A 20,167-nucleotide genomic window follows, 5' to 3' on the forward strand; every position below is an offset into this window, starting at 1 on the left:
ACAGCGTTTTAAAAGAAGCAAGGGCTCTGTGTAACATCAAAGTAAACACAACTCAGTATAATGTGAATATTAAAAAAAACTAAAATAGGACTTTAATCACAATTCAACAAACAGCCAAATGGATATTTTTAAACAAAGTGTATTCTATAATTACTATATATAATTCTATTAGGTAAAAAGTAGAACATGTACCAGATCATATCTGCTTTAGTTTAATATAACATAAATCCATTTACACTACAAAGCAATCAGTTCACTAAACTGACTCTGAGTTAATTTCTTCGAATACAGGTGATGTGTTTGGGAACACTGCTGACAGGAGGGTCATTTACTCCACAAAACTGAAGAGAGGCAAAAGAACAAAAAACCTGAAAGGTCCCACTTGAAGGTATAGCGGAGGATGTTCTTTTTCCAGGTGGATCATCAAAATAAGCGGTCCTCCTAACTGTCAATCATTCTGGTGATATGTCTACATGAGGCCGTCCTAAGTGTTCGTCTCCATTTTCACTTGCCGATGGCGAGTCTGACATAGTGGAAAAATTGCAAATCTTCTTTTGGAAAGTAAGCTTGTATGAACGATGCAAACAGCAGCTTTTAAACAGAGCGTGCACGAGGAGAAATGGGCCCATGCATGCTCTCACACACATTTAATAGGCGTTCCCTCTCGTGAGCGGGTACATCATTGTGCATTTTTTAAGTGGAGAGAGCGAGTCTTTGCAAAATTTCGTGAAAATCCTCCAGCATACCAGAGGAGACAGTCAGAATGTGAAGTAAAGGTCTCTGATCTATATAAAAATGTTTGATGGGAAAGCACCGCTGCACACTGGGGGCAATGTCGATGGAAAAATGCCAAGGCCGAAAACCGTTCCCAGTCCGAGCCTGAGTGGCGGTGTTAAATAGAGTGATTTTAAATGAATAATCTGTGGCAAAAATTAAAACTCAGGTTTTAAATGCTCCCTCTGTCCAATCAGACAAAACTGTTTAGCAAGGTACTGAACATGAAGCGCCAGCCTCTTCAAAGGATGTAGCTATAATTGCAGAGAAAGGTTCTTATGTTCTTAAACATATCAGGCATGGATGATGAACACAAAAAGCATGAAACCCTGCTAAAAATTAGACTCTAAATGCCTTTTAAAACCCATTTGTAATCTTTCCTCCACCTTATATGTTACTTTGATGGTTGTGTCTTGGTTTTTTACATTTAAGCCTAACAATTGGTTTCTAAGTAACAGATACTTGATCATCAGTAAACTCCCACGAGCCATTTAAAATCATTTAGAGTGATGGGCTGCACTCTATAAGAGGCTGTGTGGAAAGTCCTCATATGAATGTCCTACCAAGGTCACTCTATTTGTTCCAGATGCTATTTCAATTAGATAGAATGATATCCGGATTCTTTCAGGCAAACAATTAAGCACACTAGAAGAAGCCTAAAAACTTTGCAGTTATCTAAATCAGTTGGAGACCTTAAATCCCCAAACTTCAAATACTACCACTGGGCTGCAAAACTTCTTTCCCTACTGGTGTGGATCCAGAACAGTCTAGACACCCAACAGCCTGGGATGGACGAAGGTATAAACTCAGAGCCACTATAAATATTACCCTTCTTAGATGCCCCTGCAAAGGAAATGACTACTGAATACTATTAAATTTTTGAATAAAATGCAATTAGTTTTTAAGGTATCAAAACAGAATTGACAAGATTCTTTTAACAAACAAACTAGATACTGGCTTCAGAAACTGGTCTAATCCTGGACTATGTTATATTCATCAATTTACTTAAAAGGGAAAATTCGAACTTTCTGGGCAGATGAAAAATCTATTTGGTCTCTCTAAACACACTTCTATAGATTTATACAGCTTCATTAAACCTACTCCTATAGACAATTGTTATACAAACATAAATATGCATATCAACATACATACGCATATCTACATACATACGCATATCTACATACATATGCATATCTACATGTACATATGCATGCATGCATACATACATAGTTTCCCTCTCTTATGTATGTATGTCTGTATGGATGCATGCATCCATGCAATAGCAGAGGATAAATGGGAAGAAATGTGTATTGGAGCACATAGAGAAAATTCAAAGAGATGGTTAGAATCTTTTTTTCAGGATGCCAGGAATAGCTAGTACAATGAGCCCTACACAAACCAGTTCATGCTGGAGGTACTGCAGAACGCAAACGGAAAACCGTACTTGTATGTTCTGGTCTTGTCCTAATCTATGTTTATCCTGGGATGAGATATCTGAAGCTCCCAGGGTGATTTTAAAAAGAGAGGTCCCAACCCCCCCACCCCGACGTGGAAACAATGGGAGAAAAACCCGAAGCAAGGGTCAGGACGAATGAGCCATACTACTCAAAACAGCACTAAAACATAACTATTAGATGGTTGAAGCCTCCAATGTAGAAGGTATGGATTCAAAAGGTTTGGGATACTTATGCGATGGAGCAGATAACATACTCTTTAAGACTAAGACAAATGTTTCATACTAGGTGGGGTCCGGTTTATCCAATGAATAAAGAGCGAGCTTTATAAAGAGAATTTGACCATAAATGGCTTTTAAAACCAATTTCTTTCTAAAACTTATAATAATATAATTGATAATAAATAATAATTAAACTTTACCTCTGTACCTCTGCATTTAACCCATCTCTATATCTATTAGTTCTAAGGTTGTTTCTTGATTTTTCTAATGAAATATTAATAACTTTTAAGGAGAAACTGTGATCAGCGAGCTGAAATATTATTAAGAGACTGTAGATCATTATAATTTCATTGGTAATTGTGTGTGAGAAATATACCTGACATGCTTCCCATGAATGAAGGACAGCACACAGAGGTTGACCATGTTCCAGGATGTGCAGTTGTCATATCTCATGAGGTTTAAAGCCATGGCAACGTGGGAATGACAGTTATCTAAACACAAGTTGTGCTTTGATGCAAATTGGGGAAAAACAGAAAATACATAAATGAGACGTGTGAACAATTCTGTACCAGAAGGCATTTCACAAAAAAAAGATCTACCGTAGGTACATTCATACCGGCCTGCATTTGTATTCCTCAGATGCATCATGGACTGCTTGGTCCCATGTAGCTGCGCCATTCCCACAAACCTTATCAACATCAAGTCTCCAAAACCTACAACATTCATTTGATTAAAAGTTGGAAATTGCAAAACACCACAGTTAAATAATCAAACTTACTTTGTAGGTCGACCAAACCCCATGTTATCCTCCTGTAGAGACAATCACAGGTTTTATAATAATGTTCAGGGCTCACAGCCACATGGGGTGAGATGCTGTTATTATAAGGTCTATAGAAATAGGAGAGTACCGAAACGAAGTAGGATCCTGCAAAGTCTCTTATGACCCCTGATGAGGTGCAGATGCCCATGTGACCAATGAAGGGAAGCACCCACCTGCAGGATGGATTCAATTAATAAGTTAATTCAGGTCTGATCGTTTCACAGATTATAATCCATGCTGTGCATTTAATCCATCTATGTAAATAAATAAATACAAAAACAAAAACTGAGGGAGGGATAGGCGGATTAATGTTTTGATTACATGTTATAGGGAAGATGCGTTAGATTTATCAAATGCAGCATTTAATGGGGCAGGTTTGGGAATCGTGAGCGTCTTACGATAGAATCGGGATAGGTGTCCAGACAATGCAGTACGGATAGCGGCTGCTTTTCCTGCCGCTTTTTAAGAAATCCGCCTGGTAGCTCATCATGATGTCGGTGTCTTCCACCTCCGCCATCACAGCCTGAGATCACAGAGGGAGACCCAGACGGCGCTGACGCACAGAGGCAGCGCAGGGTATGGTAGGCTGTTTGGGCATATAATCTAACTGCGCCTCATGTTCCATTCCCGGACATAAGCAGGGGCGAAGCTAGATGGGGGGGCAGGGGTGGCCACCCCTACCATTTTTTCCCCTCTAATACAGATGGTGGGAGCCAGTGATGGGAGTAATGCCGTTACTAACGCTGTTACCTTTTTTTAGTAACAAGTAATCTATCTAATTACTTTGACTGTAACTATAATGCAGTTACCATTGCCGACACCCTGTTACTGAGGTCGCAGAATTAACCTTTTTTCATGATAGGACTCGTGCACGCCTTGTCATAAGAGAGGGGAGGATGAGAATGGCTGATGTATAGTGAGATTACATCTTCCAGTTGGGTAGGTGGGTGTTTCCACTGGCAGGTGTTAACGTACAGCACAAAGAGAGATGGTGAGTGAGGAGGACTCCAGCAGCAAAACAGCGTTTTCCAGATGTGAATACCAGTGTTACGTCGAGCTGCGTTTCCCCACCTGATACAGTTTCCCCTGCATCTCTGCACAGCGCAGGCGGCACGATTCACCGCGCAAGTGACAGGAAACGTACATGCTCGCTAAAGGCGCGCAACAGTCGCCCTGTGCTCGCGCCACAGGAGAACTACGGAGAGCGTGAACGATCAAATGTTAGCCTATATGGAGAAATCTCAATGGATGGATGGATGGATGGATGGATGGATGTTGCAGTATCTATAACAACCCAAACACACAGGATTTCAGAATTAGACGTTCCCAGTTATTAATTTCATACACTCACCAGATCTGAACTCACACCCATGAGTAGAGGTAATGCAGCCTGATGATATTTTAACGGCATCAGATAGCGTTCCCCCATGTTAAGCAGGGGGAACGCTATCTGACGCAGTTTATAGGCCCGTCAGATAGCGTTCCCACCCTCATCTCATTTACGTTGAGTTGCAAAATGCAAAACTCTCTGCAGGTACTTGTCTTTGTCGTCCACTCTATTCAGCTGGCTTTGTGGTGAGGGTTACGGAGGCGAGAAACGCAATAGTTACTTTTACTAGTAACTAGCTACTTTCATTGTGGAGTAACTCAGTAACTCAGTTACTTTTTTTGGAGAAGTAACTAGTAACTATAACTAATTACTTTTTCAAACTAACGTGTCCAACACTGGTGGCAGCAGTAATACTCTCAAATGGAATATTCTAAACATTTACATTTTTTGTGGTTAATTATACATATCAATATATTAACACCAAAGATGATAAATACAGATTTCATTCTCTTTTCAAAAATACATTTTGTGTTATATTGGGTAAAGAGAAAATATGTCTCTGCAAGTCATCTGGGAGTCTTTAGTGAAATCATAGATAAATAACAATTTTAATAAAAACTTATCAAATAATCAGTTTATGTAGATATTAGTGCTTGTAAACATAAATTTTATGCAGAATGTTTATTGATACAAGTGGGTAAGTAATGACGACGGAAAAGATTAACGCCCCAGATCTCAACATTGAAAGAAATAAATTAAATATGTGCGTTTATTTGTAGGAAACTATAGTTTGGCTTTATTTAGAAAATAAGGATGTTGTGCTAATTCATTTTCCTGTTGAACAGTGTAGATTGATCCTGAGGTTCTGGCGCCTATCTGCTTTTGGCCCCCCTCTCAGTGTACATTGGTTATTGCCTGGCCACCCTTATTGAAATGTTCTGGCTACGCCTCTGGACATAAACATATCTTAGAATTATTATGGACAGGGGCGCCGCCAGGAAACTGTTCCTTCAATCACCTGAGGAATATTTTCAGGTTTGAAGGACAAATGTCTCATTTGTCACATTGAAGAAACTTTTCCATGCTTCGATCCTTTGTGGGCTTTAGCTGTCTGGTTGAGATGGCAAGGTCATAATAATGAGATAATATCTCATTATTATGGGATAACTTTTTTTTTTTTTTCATCAGAGTGGTGGAAATGGCCTTCCATAAAGAATGGATTGAATAAACTGCATTCAGTACAAAAACATCCCACTACAGGTTTAAATCACTTAATTTATCTCTACGAGTTTTACAGATTCATAGTCAGACGTAGCTTTTTTTATTTTTAACTGGGGAATGTTCCTTCAAAAAAAGTTCTCTAGAGCCTTGCAACAGATTCTAGATTTTATTGAATTTACTTTTGATAAAAACCACTTAACTATAGGTCTGCTTTATGGTTGGGCTTCACCTGATAGAAGAGCAGTGTGTTTGCCATATACTAGTGAATAGTCTACAGATAAGGATTGTATTAATGTGTATACTTTTCTCTACTACTGATGTTTTGCTGAGTGACTAAGTATAGAGAAAATAACAGTGACACGAGAGGTTTGTGATAAAAATGTAATGCATGCCTCGTTAGCTAAAATAAATGAGTAACCGGGGAAGTTTTGTCCTTTTTTCCAGTCTTTAAATATTTGTTTCCAAATATAAAACACTAATTTCTACCGTATTTAGGACAATTTGTTGTGCAATAGTCAGCAGAAACACAGAACAGCAGACAGTGATAAATGAGCATACAGCAGCTTGAGACAGTGAGCTACATCTTCCTAACCTAGATAGGGTTATATCTGTAGTGATGTATTTTTTTTATGTTAAAAGTTTGTGTCAGTCATAGGGGAAAAAAATCATAAAAGACAAAATGTTAGTATTTTCTTTTAATTTTGCTTGGATCAAAGCTCATTACAGGGTCCACGGTGGAGGTGAAAACAAACCGAAGCAAAACTAAAACACATGGAAGCTGAATGATCCAGTGAGGACCCGTTCTTTAACATAGTTTTAACTGGGGTTTAAAGGAAATTCAATGAGCCGTACTCTGTGCACCTGATGGGGTGTGGCTCTTCTTTTTTTTTAACCTTGCAGCTTCAGCGTGAGAAGCCTCATGCAAGCTGAAAACCTGACCAATACTGGAACAGCCAGGAACTCAATGGTCACAATTATTTCAGCCCAGTTAATGGAACACAAATCTCCCACTTATTACAAAAAAGAAAGTCATCTCAAATGTATGTGCAAAATAAAAGGAGTGAAATCAAAGTTATTAGAAAGTTATTTGTGATACAAATTCTCCCTCGTTATTACCCATTCATCTTTATAAGCGGTAAACTACACTGAGCAAATTATGTGTAAATAAACGGAGGAACAAAAACCCCAAACATTAATCCTTGGCGGTTTTAAAACACAGATGGTAAACTTTGGCAGAAGAAAACTCTCGCTTTTCCTGACAGTTCAAACTATAAATAGATTAATCTTAGCAACGATCATCACAATGTGAGGAGCTACGCTTCGTTCAACGACTTCCTGTAACAGAAAATCCATCTGAGCGCAGGACTGAGTCCGACGTAGAACCTGTGACCGGTGTGCACAGCTGTTCCAACCTGAGCAGGAACCAGGAAGCTTTGCAGACACAAAAAGTGCTCTTCCATCTGAAAGCTGGCCACTGAGCGACCTGAAAATAGGTCGAGTGAATCTACACTGCTGCGTCTTTGTGTTGCGGGACTCTCCAACAAAAACCTGAAGGTATTAGCGCTGCACACCTCCTCCTTGGTGAGAAACTGGTAGCTGATGTGGAAGGGTTCCGCTCAGACGCTATTCAACCTCTGCTAATGCAGAGTGGGTGCTGTTGGTACCTAGAAAGCATGGGAGCGATGTTGCTGCCTTCCATGAGCTCCTAACCCAAAGGTGGTTTCCACCAGATCTGGCGTAGGATGGCGGTGCATAGTGCAGACATGTGGCATCACACCCAATGTTCTATCAGACAGGGAAGCGGGGTTCAGGTATTAAAACAGAATCTGGGAGAGTCCTTTGCTTCCTACAGCCATTCTACAGAACAAATACGGGTATTTAGCTTGTCCTGCACTGTACTGGTCCGTCCGAGCTGTCTTCATCATCAGAACCGTCGGGTCCAACGCCGCGCAGGCCTGTGATGCGATAACCCATGTTCAGGAGCATGACCTCCAAAGGATCTGCATTCATTCGCCGCTGATTTGCCTGAGCTGCTCCCTCCATGTCCTCCACCACACGCCCATTGTCACCATCGGTCTAAGGGAGAGAAAACAGCTTATAAAACATTCTTCATCTGACGTAAAAGATTTTAGTGCCCACCTGAGATCTCATGTGCAAATATTTTATGGAGTACCTCTGGGGTTTATGGGGTTCAAGTTCTGCAATTATAACCTTTTAGCTAGCTGGCAATTGACTTATTTTCCTTCGTCATCTTTCATGATTCAAAAATCATCCATCATTCTCCCGATCAGCTTTCTATATAAGCATTTATTCAATTAATGCACTGAACTGATAAAATGCATTATGCGCTCTGATGCACTTTTAAATTTTCAAAATAAGAACCTATTAAAGCAAAAATAATCTGATGCATAGATTCAGATATTCTTCAAGCTTATTTGCTCTTATAGGTCACAGTCATATAAAACAGGGCAGGTCAGACCCAAATAAACAGCAGCTATCAGGATTATACCAGAGAAGCCTGATTCGGTGCATATTTAGTACGCTTTCAGCTTTTGGAGACGAACCGACTGATGTCCTGTCTCGAAATAATTAAGTAAATTTTTTTTCCCCTTAGACTGAAAGTGGCAGAGCTTTTATCCATTTTGGACCTTTTTTTTTAAATTACACAGAAATGTACCAAAGTTGAAAAAATGGATGCAAGAAGTGTGAAAAAAAAAAAACAAATATATTTTTTATTTTTTCTCCCTAAACTTTTCCAGATCCAGAAAATATCTGAAACCTTTCCATTCCCACACTTCTCCAGCCTGCCACGTTTGTGCTACAAAGGGATTTAGTTTCTTTACCTCTGGCCGCGGGTTCCATAACCGAACCACAGGGTCGATACCACTAGTGGCCAGGAAGCAGTAGCTTGGGTGGGGCTGGAGGCAGTTGACTATTGACTCATCTCCCTGAAGGATCCTCACCAGGTTAGTCGTTTCCTTCTCCCAGATGAAAAATGAGCCATCATCTGAGCCACTCACGATATACTGGCCTTTGCTAGAGAGAAAAGACATCTGTTCAGACCTGTCTGTCAAGACATGCTCTTGGAACAAGAAAATTCACAGAATTTTTTGGGGATTTATTTTTACTTGGAAAACGCACTTTTAAATAAACAACAACACTTTTAAATCTGACTCCTTAAGCAGAATGATGGTACCCGTGTATCTAGCAACTTTTCTCAGTAAATGTAGTGAAAGGTAACTGAGCAGGATATTCTGGTATGTGAGGTTCAGAACGAGGTGACACAATCTGTTTGGTTACTCAGTTAACAGAGAAATTTAAACGACAAAGAGCAGCAGTGAGTCATATTGAGCCATCAGAGTATTTTATAACACAATGAGACCTCTAAAGGATTAAGACCAGTCGACAAGTTCCTTTAGAGTTCCATTACTTTCCAGACGTTCAGTTCATTCTTATGGCATCCACTATGTTTACAATGTGGCTGTCTGTGTGCCACTGAATATCAACAATGGATAGACTGTTTAAACGTTTCAAAATATAGTTTTTAAATGTATGAGTGTGATTTCAAAAATATTAAAAAGAAGGTGTCTTGCAAACCATGTCTTTTGTTGCAGCGAAGTATGTTTATTAAAGGCCCAGTACAGATACTGGCAAGCTATCTAAACTTAAAAAAAAAAACTGCTAAAATTATTCAAAGAATATTAAAGAAAAGACTGCAGACAGATGAGGGATAAAGTTGTGTCCACATTTAAGGCAGAATTAAGTAATTAAATATCCCAAACTTTCCTATTCTCACAGAGGACAGTTTTAAACATCGTTAACATTTAATTAAGGAATAGGGTGTGGCACAAAGTCACAAATCAGAGAGCATAAATCTGAAAAGCAGCAAAGAGCAACAGCTGACAGTTGGGAGATAACAAGTCAACAATTAATGATGTAATCCAATAGTTCTGATTGAGCAGTAGCAGAAAGAGAGTGGTTTAAAAAACAAAACAACCATTTTGCAGTTTGCACAAGTCTAAGAAGCACACACAGCAAACAGTGAAGGTGTTCCGATAGAAAACATGGTGGCAGCACTGTCATCATCTGTTGTGAAGCTTTTCCTCTGGAGCACCTGGAACTGAAGCTAAATTGGGGCTAATCAGGGAAAAAATGCTTTAAAGGCAGCAAACGGCTAGAGGTGGTGATGGAGGAAGACCTTCCCGCAAAGTAATGAGCTGAAACTCACAACCAGAGCCAGAAATCCCACCAGGAAACAGCCTGATCGCTTTTCACCGAGCAGCTGAAGATCAGCTGAGGGAGAAACATTTGAAAAACTTTCCTTTAAAAAAATTTGTTAAAAAAGTTTGTTAAAAATTGTCTTTGCTGCAATCTGGACAATTTTCTAATGTGTTTTTTGGACATCTAGGGCAATACCATGTAACATAAGATAATAAAAAAGTTTCAAATCAATGGAGGAGGTAAAAAAAAAAAGGGTGAAAATTCAACACTAACATTAGAGAATGCAGTGGGTCCCAGAGGTTTAAAGGAAGCCAAAACAATCCTAAGGATTTACTCACCTTTGGCAGCTTCACTGTACAAACTAGCAAGCATGTTCAGTACATCACAATAGAAATGTTACTTCACAGCTAGACCTGAAGGACTATAATGAAATCACAGAGCTTCAGACTGCCATCTAGTGACACAACAGCAGAATGGAAGCGTGGTGTACAGACCTCCCAAAGAAGTTGGCCTCTTTAATGTCCGTGGTGGTGTTGCAGTGGCCACAGTATCTGTGCTTGTAGTCAAAACTGTGCTCCCTCAGAGTTATCTCGTCATCAGGAATGGACTCTTTACGACTGAACGAGTGGAAACGAATGGAGCTGTTGGCCTTTTTATCGTCTGCAGGCAAAGACAAAAATACCACTTACCAAAACTTTTTTGTGTAACCCCCTCACTACCATGATGCTGCGTATTTTAAATGGATAAAATCAAAGCTTTTAAAGCTTCTTTTAAACGTGCTACGACTGTTGCTCATTTCTTATAAACTCAAACAGGAATATTTTAAATCGTAAACTAACCTCCGTCCCACCTAAAGCTGAGAAACATGGGCACAATCCCAGATGTTTCTTAACCGAGGAGGAATGAATCTGTGGAATTATCTCTGGTTCACAAGTTGCTTTAAAAAAAACAACAAAAAAAAACAGCGAAAGCTGCAGCCCCTCCCCTGGACACGTCTTTTTTGCAGCACCTCCAGAAGCACCAGCTTCTGCCAAAGCAATTTTCTTATTTTCCCCTCAAATCTAGAATGATCTTTGCTTTGTAATCTGCCTCAAAGCCAGGGTTATTTCGGTTTCCTTTTTTCTTTCCACCCAACTTTCCATGCATATAATTGGATATAACATTTTAGGTTGATATAACATTGTGGGCATCAGTAGCTGTCTGCTGAAAAACCGTGGAGTAATCAGGACTCTTCTCACTGATTGTATGGAAGTTAAAATTTCTATTAAAATTAGTTTGTTTAACATAATATAAACTTTTGATTTTGAGATTTAATTACCTGTAAACCTCCATGATAACTTGATATACATCTCAGGGTTGTCCCTGCTAAGCTCATGTTTTATCAGCATATAAGACTGCAATCACAGCTCCCTCCTGCGAGGCGCTTTCTAGCAGATTTCAGCACAAACGCTGGTTATGCTGAAGGCTGACAAAATTAGTGAAATTAGGCTGATATACTGACTTTTAATGAGTATAATGACTACGGAAACTTTGTTTATAAATACATTTACCTCCCTAATGGCACATATAAGTGTAAAAGCGGCACTTGGTGGTGAAAATTTGTGATTCGAAAGCATGGGTGAAGTGGCCAGGTTTGCAGGGAGTTCCAAAAAGCCGGGCTGTTAGGCTAAAATAACCAATGGTCAGAGTTTTTTTCCCTACGCAATAAAACGTAGAATTGTCAGTCAGTCTGATAGTTTGCATATTAGGAGGAGATATAAACATTATCTCTAATATGGAAAAAAGATTGAAAGACAAAGGAGTGGGCTCAGTTAGGAAAGAAAGAAACAAAAATAAATTACAATATTACAGCAAGCCATTACAACTTTGGCTAAGTTGGCATTAACTCTAACTAACCCTTAGAAGAACTCAAAATCTATCTAAGTCAACATGGCGGAGCCCGCAAAGCTCAGGAAGGTATGTTTTGTCATCTTTTATTTAATAGATGTATGATTTTATTTTATTTTTCTTCCTTACCGTTTCTTGTTTTGCACAAAGGAAGGACATTTACTTGACTGGTAAACATCTGATTTTACACCTGTTGAAAATGTTGCTGAGAATACCTATAGTGCAATATGGTTGCTCTGTAATGTTCTTTGCAGAAACAAATAAAGTTGTATTGGGGGGAAAAAATATTTTTTTTGTCATCATTTTGATATTTCGTTGTTTGCGGAAGGTCAGGTGAAAAAGGCAGTCTTTGGTGAATTTACTTGACAGAGTCGGCTTTTGGGAAGTGGATACGACAAACGATAGTCTAATCGGGGCTTACAGACACAGGAAACAATGACATGAGTTGAGGTTCATCACTGTTGTTCCTTACCTACTACACTTTAATGTAAAAGTCAATCCACCGGTATATAAGCCATCCTGATTGTACATATGACACCTCAAATCTCTGTGTTACTCCCTTGTATTTTTAAATTTTTTTTTATTTCTTATTTTTATTTTGTTTTTCATTGTGTGTGATACATGTACACTTGCACCTTAATCCTTATTTATCTTGATATACTGTATATACCTTGATATACTGTATATATATTGTTTATTCTTAATGCACCTTCTCTAATTACTATGCCAATATGTGACCAGTGAATTTCTCCGCTGTGAGATCAATAAAGCTCATCTAATCTAATCCAATCTAACTGCTAAGCAGAATCATCAATGGAAATCGGGTGGCACGGTAAGGAAGCTAGTATTTTTATAAATGTCTGAAATGTTCTGGTTACGGATGCAGTCTGCTAATACTCTCTTTGTTATCTGAGAACCGTTCCAGAATTAAACCGTGCCGAGCCCTGCTGATGAACTAGTACCAGTTAAGTGCGGTTTGGTTTGGTTGTGTCTGGCACGGTCTAGTTCAGCTGTGCCTGCCATTTACACTCAACAGTTATCTCGGTAACCATGCTCGGACCGATCTCGGCACGGTTTCAAAAGGGTGTATTAAATAGGGCTGATGATTAACAGATAATTTATTGTGCTGGTTTCAAAAAACAAACTCCTTTACACAATACATCCTAATCAAACCTAGTGGGTTGTAAACGGATGTTTTTATCTTCCTACCTGAATCAGACTTGGAGTATAGAGCAGCCTTGATATCTTTATCCAAAGCGTCGCAGGCACTGCTGTGTGCTTGCTCAGGAAACTTCCCTTTGAAATCGTCTAGACATTCCAGAGCCTCGGCCACATATTTCAGCTCAAACAGACACCGTGCCAGCCTGAAATGTGCTTTCAGATGTCCCGGGTTCAGTGCCAGAGCCTTCACGCAATCCCTAAGGGCGTCATAATGGTCTCCATCCCTGCAGGTCACACATAGATCATAGATTACCATTTACAAATCATACAGAAAATAAGAAAAGAATAAAAAGGTATATACCATTTGCGTTTCATATAGGCTGCAGCCCGGTTCCCGTAAAGCATGGCGTTGCCTCTGGCCTCATGAATGCCTAAACTATACAGCTGGATAGCCTGTGTCCACTGCTGGCGGGCAAACGCATTATTGGCCTGCTGCTTTATTTTCTCCAAGTGAGGGGGAAGCTCAGCAGAGCTAGAAAAAGATAAAAGGAAGAGGTAAAGCTTCAGTAAAACAGGCGCATATTAAAGTATAAAGAATAGAATTATATCCTACCTGGACTGCGTTTTGCTTTCAGAAAAGTGAATGTGGCCCGGTGGTAAATGAATGCCATTGGAGACGCCGTTGGTTGTCTTTCCATTCTGGACGTCTTAAAGAAAAAAAAAAAAAGCAGCTGAATGACTAAAACTTGCTCTGTATACATTAGCTCCTTTGTGCTCTACAAACAGAGGAATTACTCTGCATGCTTAGAGCTACCTGCTGATGACTGGCACAGTTTTGGAAGCACAAAGGTATATGGCCTCTGCTTTGACGTCAGGTCAAAAAGATAGACCTGTAGGGAGTGTACAAATGAACTAATCAGACATTTGAAGTCACTGAATGATAGAAAATAAGGCGTGATTCCTTGTTTATTGTGAGAAACGTCACCTGTTCTCCACCCATGTTCACAAGCAGCTCTGTGCCATCGGGGCTGAAGGTAACATAGGTGGCCACCAGGACCCTCAGGCGGTTGTTGTAGTCTCTGAGTTTCACTGGCAGATGGCCTGAAGCACAGCAGAGAACATCTTCAATTAACCTTTCATAGTGAACTTTCCATTAATGGATCAAAGGAACTAACAATATGTGAGAACATTTGACATATTATTGTAATTTAACTCAAAAAGCAAAATGTGTAAAATATATATAGATCCAGTAGCTACAGAGTTTTACATTTCAATCAGTTTCTCCAAAAAAGAATATCACACAGGTCCAAAAATACCAAACTCCCTTTTCTCAGGTCAGGCCAGTATGCTGTTCAGTAAAAGCAGTGACATCGTCGGTTTTTTAGGCAGTTTCTGAGTCCTGATGATAAATAAAATCAGCATCTCCTTAATTATCTCCATCAGACAGTAGTATGACACAGAGGACCAACACCAGCAGATGTTACAGCACCTAAATCATCACCGACTTTGGAGATTTCAACTTAAACTTCAAGCAGCTAGGGTTATGTTGCCTCTACACTTCTTCCACAGGAAAATACCTTGAATTCCAACTGAAATGCAACGTTTACAGGTAAAAGGGTACTTTAAAAGTCATGTCCTGGTTCTTTCTAGCCTGGGTCAGAAGCTGTTAAAGTCTGGGGATCAGAATTAGCTTCACACAATGAAAGCTACAGAGTTAGCTACATTGTGAACAAAGCTGTATGTTTTAGACTTCAAAGCTCCAAGCTACATTCATAAATGGGTTTCTTTGTGTTTTTTTTTTCTCCCTTCGACTAAACTTTCCATTAGCATGATTGGACACAACCCCATAATCATTATCCCTACACCTCACAGTCTTAATTTGACTGCCTGGTGGAAAAACGTTCCACTTGGGATACCTTATTGAGGATCTAGGAGCAAAACAATGCGTGTCTGTATTAAATATCTATTTTATGAGTCTGAGTTTTATCAACGACTACCTTTTACTGATAGGACTGGGTATCGATTGCATTTTCAAGATTTTATGTGATTCCAAATGTCAAGATTTAAAATGGATTATTTAAATCCGGGTTGATCTTACATAGGACACCTGGTATTAAATACTTTTAAGCTCATTCATGAATTACATGACTATTCAGTTATCCAACATATAGATACTAGTATTATATAAACTTACAACAGCAAATTAATAAAGTAACAGTAGGCACTGTTACAACATTTAAAAAAGTTTTTTTTATTGATTTTTGGCTATATGAATTACTATTACTAACATAAATAAATATTTGACATATTTCACTTCATTGAATCTATATAATCCACTTATCAAAAAAAATTAATTACATAAAATAACTCCTCAGTGATTTCCCAATTGCTTGAGATGTGATTGCTAGTAAATGAGGCCTGTACCCACCTGCTATATAGTACTGCCCAGCCCCATCTGGGATGGGCTTCTGCCTGTCACAGAACGTTTGCACAGCCGCTGAAGTGTTCTGACTCATAGATTTCCTGAGTGAGGAGAAAAAAACTGATTTATTTAGTTTCTGGGCATCTTTGAAAACCTGGTAGGGACATCAGTAACAACTTACCTGTAGTTGTGAATCATCCTGATGTCATAGAGGCGAACGAAAGGCCCGTTGGCTCCCACTGCTAGGTAGTTATTGTCCCGCGGATTCACTGCGAGGCACTTGGCCTCAGCCAACTGCCCACAAAACTCTGTCAGGTCAATCAGAACCTCAGAGTGTTTACTGTTCTCGCGCAGATCATACTGTCTGCGGTGGAAAAAAAGAGGAAATATTCTTCCATCCTTATGGGGATGTTGAAAAGGCTAAAACTACAGTTTCAGGTTCTCACCTGATGATGCCATCCTCTGCAGCACTCCAGAAGGTGTTGGGCCACATTGGTGCCGTGGCGATACGTTTCACTCTATTAGTGTGATCAGAGAACATATGGATGGTTTCCTTCACGGTCAGGTCGTGGACATGGACCTTTGTGTCGGCTGCACCTGTTACCAAGATCCTGTCCCCAGTGTGAGGGAGGAACTGTAAACAGAACAGCAGACAGAGAAAAAAAAAAAAAAAAACAGACACAAGTAATTATGAACTTAGTGGCAAACAAAGATGGTTGACATAATGAAGTGGTTTACAAAGACAATCTCGATTTAAGACAGACACGTGATCATTTGAAGGAAAACCTTTATCCGATTCCAGCTTTCCTTTTCCAGGAACAGAATTTATTCAGGTTTAGAGCATTGCAGTAAGTGGGTGCAGAGTATATAAAACAGAAGCTGAAAATACAGGAGTCATTCTAGCAACGATCCTTACCTTAACAGAAAATATATTCGCAGCATGACCCGTGTGCATGGTTGTGAGCTTCTTATGTCTGAATGGATCCCAGATGATGGCATGTTGATCATCTGAGCCTGAAGCCAGCAGACTGAGAACAATAAGAATTACTAGCACAAGCTAAGCTGCATTTGGGCCCTTTATGTCTAAATACATATAAACAAAAACTCCATTTAAACATCTGTATTATTATTAGTAGAGTTACACACTAAGGTTGACCGATAAGTAAAAATTTTTTCAACAGTCCAGACCAACAAACCGGGATGGACGATATATTTGTGCAGGTGACTTTGTGGGCTAAGACAAGCAAACCGTAGGCTGGTTTATACTCAGAAACCAGGTCGTCTGCGTGTGTCGCACTGAATGCATATATACCTCCGCCCCTTCCGCAGACACTCTGCTGCACCTCCCCAAAATTGTAGGCGACCGCAGGACAGTGCCTCAGACAGGAGGCCTCTGATTGGTCAAATCTACATCTGCTCTACACTATGCGTATTTCCTGTTTGGTACCTTACCAGCTTGTTTCGTTTGTATGACCAACATTGTGGAAAAAGACTCCTGAAGTCGTACTCGACTTAAGAGCAAGGTGCGAGAAAACGCTAGGACCCTTTTTCCACCTGGATCCCTGCTCTTTTTGCCCTCATGTCCCTCCGTTGCCGCACAAACTTGCCCCTTGCGTTTTTCCACTTCCTCAGCTGTATGTAGACCCACAGCTAGTTCGTGATTTTCCCTTTTGCATTGTGACGTGGAACATAATAGTGAACAGTACGCTTCAATATTGGGCATAAATCAAAAATATTCGCATCATACCTGCGACAAGCTCACTGCGGCACACTGCTGCGGGAGTATAACCAGCCCTTCAGAGTGTGTCTTCTGCACAGCTGGTAATATTTTTAACTACCTGCACACACGGCTAAAACCCAACAGGGTAGGCATGCTTGTTTTCTTGTCAAAAAAATTATGTTTCATCTAGGGGAAACAGATTCCTCTTTTCCAGTTGTTCTGACTATGTCATGAGAGAATATAGTTTTTTGATTGTTATTACTTCGTTTGTCTAAATACACAAAAATCGAACAGACTAAAAACTGGGAAAGTGCGTGGCTTAACTGGAAGAGAGAATTTTTGACTGTATTTTGAGTGTAAACACACTTAAAATAAGATAACAGCCTCTCTCTAGTTCTGGTTCGACTGCTAAAAAACAATAACAAAAAAACAGCCAGTTTCTGGTTTGGATCAGTTCTTTCTTTCTGTCTGAAGTAGCTGCTGCACAGTGGCCTTTACGTTCTACCTCATGGCGTTTAAATTACATGAGTTTGATATTACGAATTATCCGATTCAATATCGGAAATCTGTCCAATATCAGCCATCGGAATATAACAGCTATAAAAAGCTGAAAGACTACACTTCATTTGGCATCTATTTGAAGATTATGTAACTCGTTGTTTAATAATAAATTGGTCAGCTTTTCCTCACCGCGTTCTTTTTTTACTGTTGTTCTCTGTTTATCATCACCTAATCAGGCATTTTCTAATATTCCAGACTAAAAATGAGTAATAAAAGAAGATATGATTTGTTCCAACATATATCTGGTCAATATCAACATTTGCCAACATTCAAAGCTGCAATATTGGGATTGTATGGGAAATAAAAGGTTATATCAATACATCCCTATTTTATATGTCATTTCTTTAAAGTTATTATGCTTAACAAGCCACACAGATAATTAAACTGTCTCTGTATAAAGCTAAATACCTCTATATGTAAACAAATATCTTAAATACTCACCTAAATGCAGAGGGAAGATAATAAAAACGGCAAGAGGCTAAGTTACAATGTAAGAACAGATTATTTGAGACCTAAAGAGACTTACTCTCCTTGTTCGTTCCATTCCAAACAGTTCACACAGCCGGTATGGCCCTAAAGAAGAAGGTGACATGGATCGTGAGAAAAAGATGAAATACTACCTGTTAGTTTGTGCAAGACATATCAAATATAAAAAATTATATCAAAGCTACTCTTGGGAATAGAATATATCTTAGCCGTCACATTCTACAAACACAATGCACAACATAAAGAAACATACACTGCTGATAAATCCACATTTTCCCATGCTCTGGTATGCCATCACCACCCAGCAGAGTATTTTCTATTTGCAACTCTGAGTTTTACTGTTTTACACATTAAAGCACTACAAGAACACATTTTGACTCTTTATAGCACTGGTTGGACAAATAAACAGCATATACATGCAACTTTTACATTTTTTTTTTTAATTAATGAGAGCAATACTCTATAGTTCCCAGCCGGAATTATGTCTTTAGTGTAGATTATTGTTGGATTTCAAATCGGAAAACTCGCAAAATTATACTACTGGTTGCAAATGGAATGCAATCCCTCACACAAGCATTCTTAGTGTGAGGGATTGCAATCGAGTCAATGAGTCGATGCAATAAACTGGTTTTCCTTAGATGGATCAATTTGACTGTATGATCTGGTGAACTGTAAAGTGCCTTGAGATGACATGTGTTGTGAATTGGCACTATATAAATAAACTGAACTATATTACCACCTGGGATACACATGTAATAGAGAGCTGGATGCATTATAATCACATTATACACAGAAAGAAAAGAGGAAATTTGGATCTATTTGCAACATGTCTCTTCACTGCAAGTTCCATCCACAAAAACAACAGCTGTTTTGGTGTTTTTAGCTATCATTATAATACTCTTGAATGCCTGCTTTTTGAAATGTGAAAAGCATCTGATGTTAAAGACCTGAAGTTCAGCTTCCAATCCAAGTCTTTTAATAAAGGGATCGGTGACATGAAAACACCTCTGAAAGCCAGACGTCCTCTTGTCCTAAACATTTATAACAACAGATGATTAATAATCATGATTTACATAATCGAGGAAATCCCTCAGATCGAGCAGCTGTGTTTGCTCACCCTGATCTGCCTGTGCAGAATCTCCCTGGTGATGTTGGCAGCAGCCATGGCCTCACAGCAAAGCAGAAAACAGGTTCCTGGAGTCACTCAGAGGGCATCTACGGCTGGAAGAGGCAACTGAACTAGAAAAGACAATCACAGAATCGCGATAGAATAAGTTATTGATTACAAACAAAAAAAAAAAAAAATGGTGGTGAAACTGTGTTTGTTAATAAAAATATGAGAGCTCAGCTAGTAGTAGACTTTACTCACTTTAGTGTCGAAGAGACGAGCGTTAAGCTCCTACTCCAGAAATCCAGTAAAACGAGGACATTAGCTGGGGAGCTACTGTTTACCACTTCAGCAACAAGCCTCCGTTTGCCACGAAACACCAGCTTTTCTAAAGGTTACACCGCTGTTCGCTTCACAAAACCCTTTATTCCCGTTTAAACCGGGCCTCTAAGAGCCTTGTCCGTAACAGAACAGCTGGTGTTAGCGCATTGCAGCTACCTTGCTAGCCAAACAAAACGTCCAGTTCATGTAAGGTAAACATCCGCAAAGATTTCATGACAGAATGCGGGAAGTTAATAGATCTCCTCGGTTTTCTTTCCGTTAAAACACTTCTGTCAAATGCTGTCTGTTTAACAAAGATGACAAAAAGACGTTGAGTTTGACGGGAATCGCAGAAATACCCTTTCTAAGTTGAACACAAACCTGCTCTCTCAGGTAATCAGCCTAGTTCCGCCAGACTAAACACTTCCGGGCCGACAACCTTTCAAAATAAAAGTATCAT

At 39.4% G+C, this 20,167-nt stretch overlaps 2 protein-coding genes across 2 annotated transcripts in view; both read right to left on the minus strand.

The window, feature by feature from the left end:
• The window catches only part of tmem222 (transmembrane protein 222), a 7,235-nt gene extending 3,427 nt beyond the window's left edge, over positions 1-3,808 (minus strand). Inside the window, exons 1-5 of the mRNA XM_015380759.1 lie at positions 3,668-3,808; positions 3,358-3,442; positions 3,228-3,259; positions 3,066-3,162; positions 2,826-2,956 (exon numbers count right to left, since the gene is read on the minus strand). Coding sequence (XP_015236245.1) covers positions 2,826-2,956; positions 3,066-3,162; positions 3,228-3,259; positions 3,358-3,442; positions 3,668-3,786 — 464 coding nt within the window. The 5' untranslated portion in view covers positions 3,787-3,808. The remainder of the gene's footprint in view (positions 1-2,825; positions 2,957-3,065; positions 3,163-3,227; positions 3,260-3,357; positions 3,443-3,667) is intronic.
• Positions 3,809-6,507: 2,699 nt separating this feature from the next.
• Positions 6,508-20,124, minus strand: wdtc1 (WD and tetratricopeptide repeats 1). Its single transcript, XM_015380805.1, has 16 exons — positions 19,648-20,124; positions 19,396-19,517; positions 19,226-19,309; positions 18,319-18,365; positions 16,428-16,539; positions 15,958-16,145; positions 15,693-15,875; positions 15,518-15,612; positions 14,075-14,190; positions 13,904-13,979; positions 13,703-13,796; positions 13,451-13,621; positions 13,138-13,373; positions 10,536-10,701; positions 8,664-8,856; positions 6,508-7,896 (listed from the first exon to the last, which is right to left on the minus strand). Exons 2-16 carry the CDS (start codon positions 19,441-19,443, stop codon positions 7,699-7,701), a joined length of 2,007 nt encoding a protein of 668 aa, XP_015236291.1. The 5' UTR covers positions 19,444-19,517; positions 19,648-20,124; the 3' UTR covers positions 6,508-7,698.
• Between the last annotated feature and the right edge of the window lie 43 nt (positions 20,125-20,167).

Source organism: Cyprinodon variegatus, unplaced genomic scaffold (assembly GCF_000732505.1).
Source record: "Cyprinodon variegatus isolate N-32 unplaced genomic scaffold, C_variegatus-1.0 Scaffold221, whole genome shotgun sequence".
Lineage (NCBI taxonomy): Eukaryota > Metazoa > Chordata > Actinopteri > Cyprinodontiformes > Cyprinodontidae > Cyprinodon > Cyprinodon variegatus.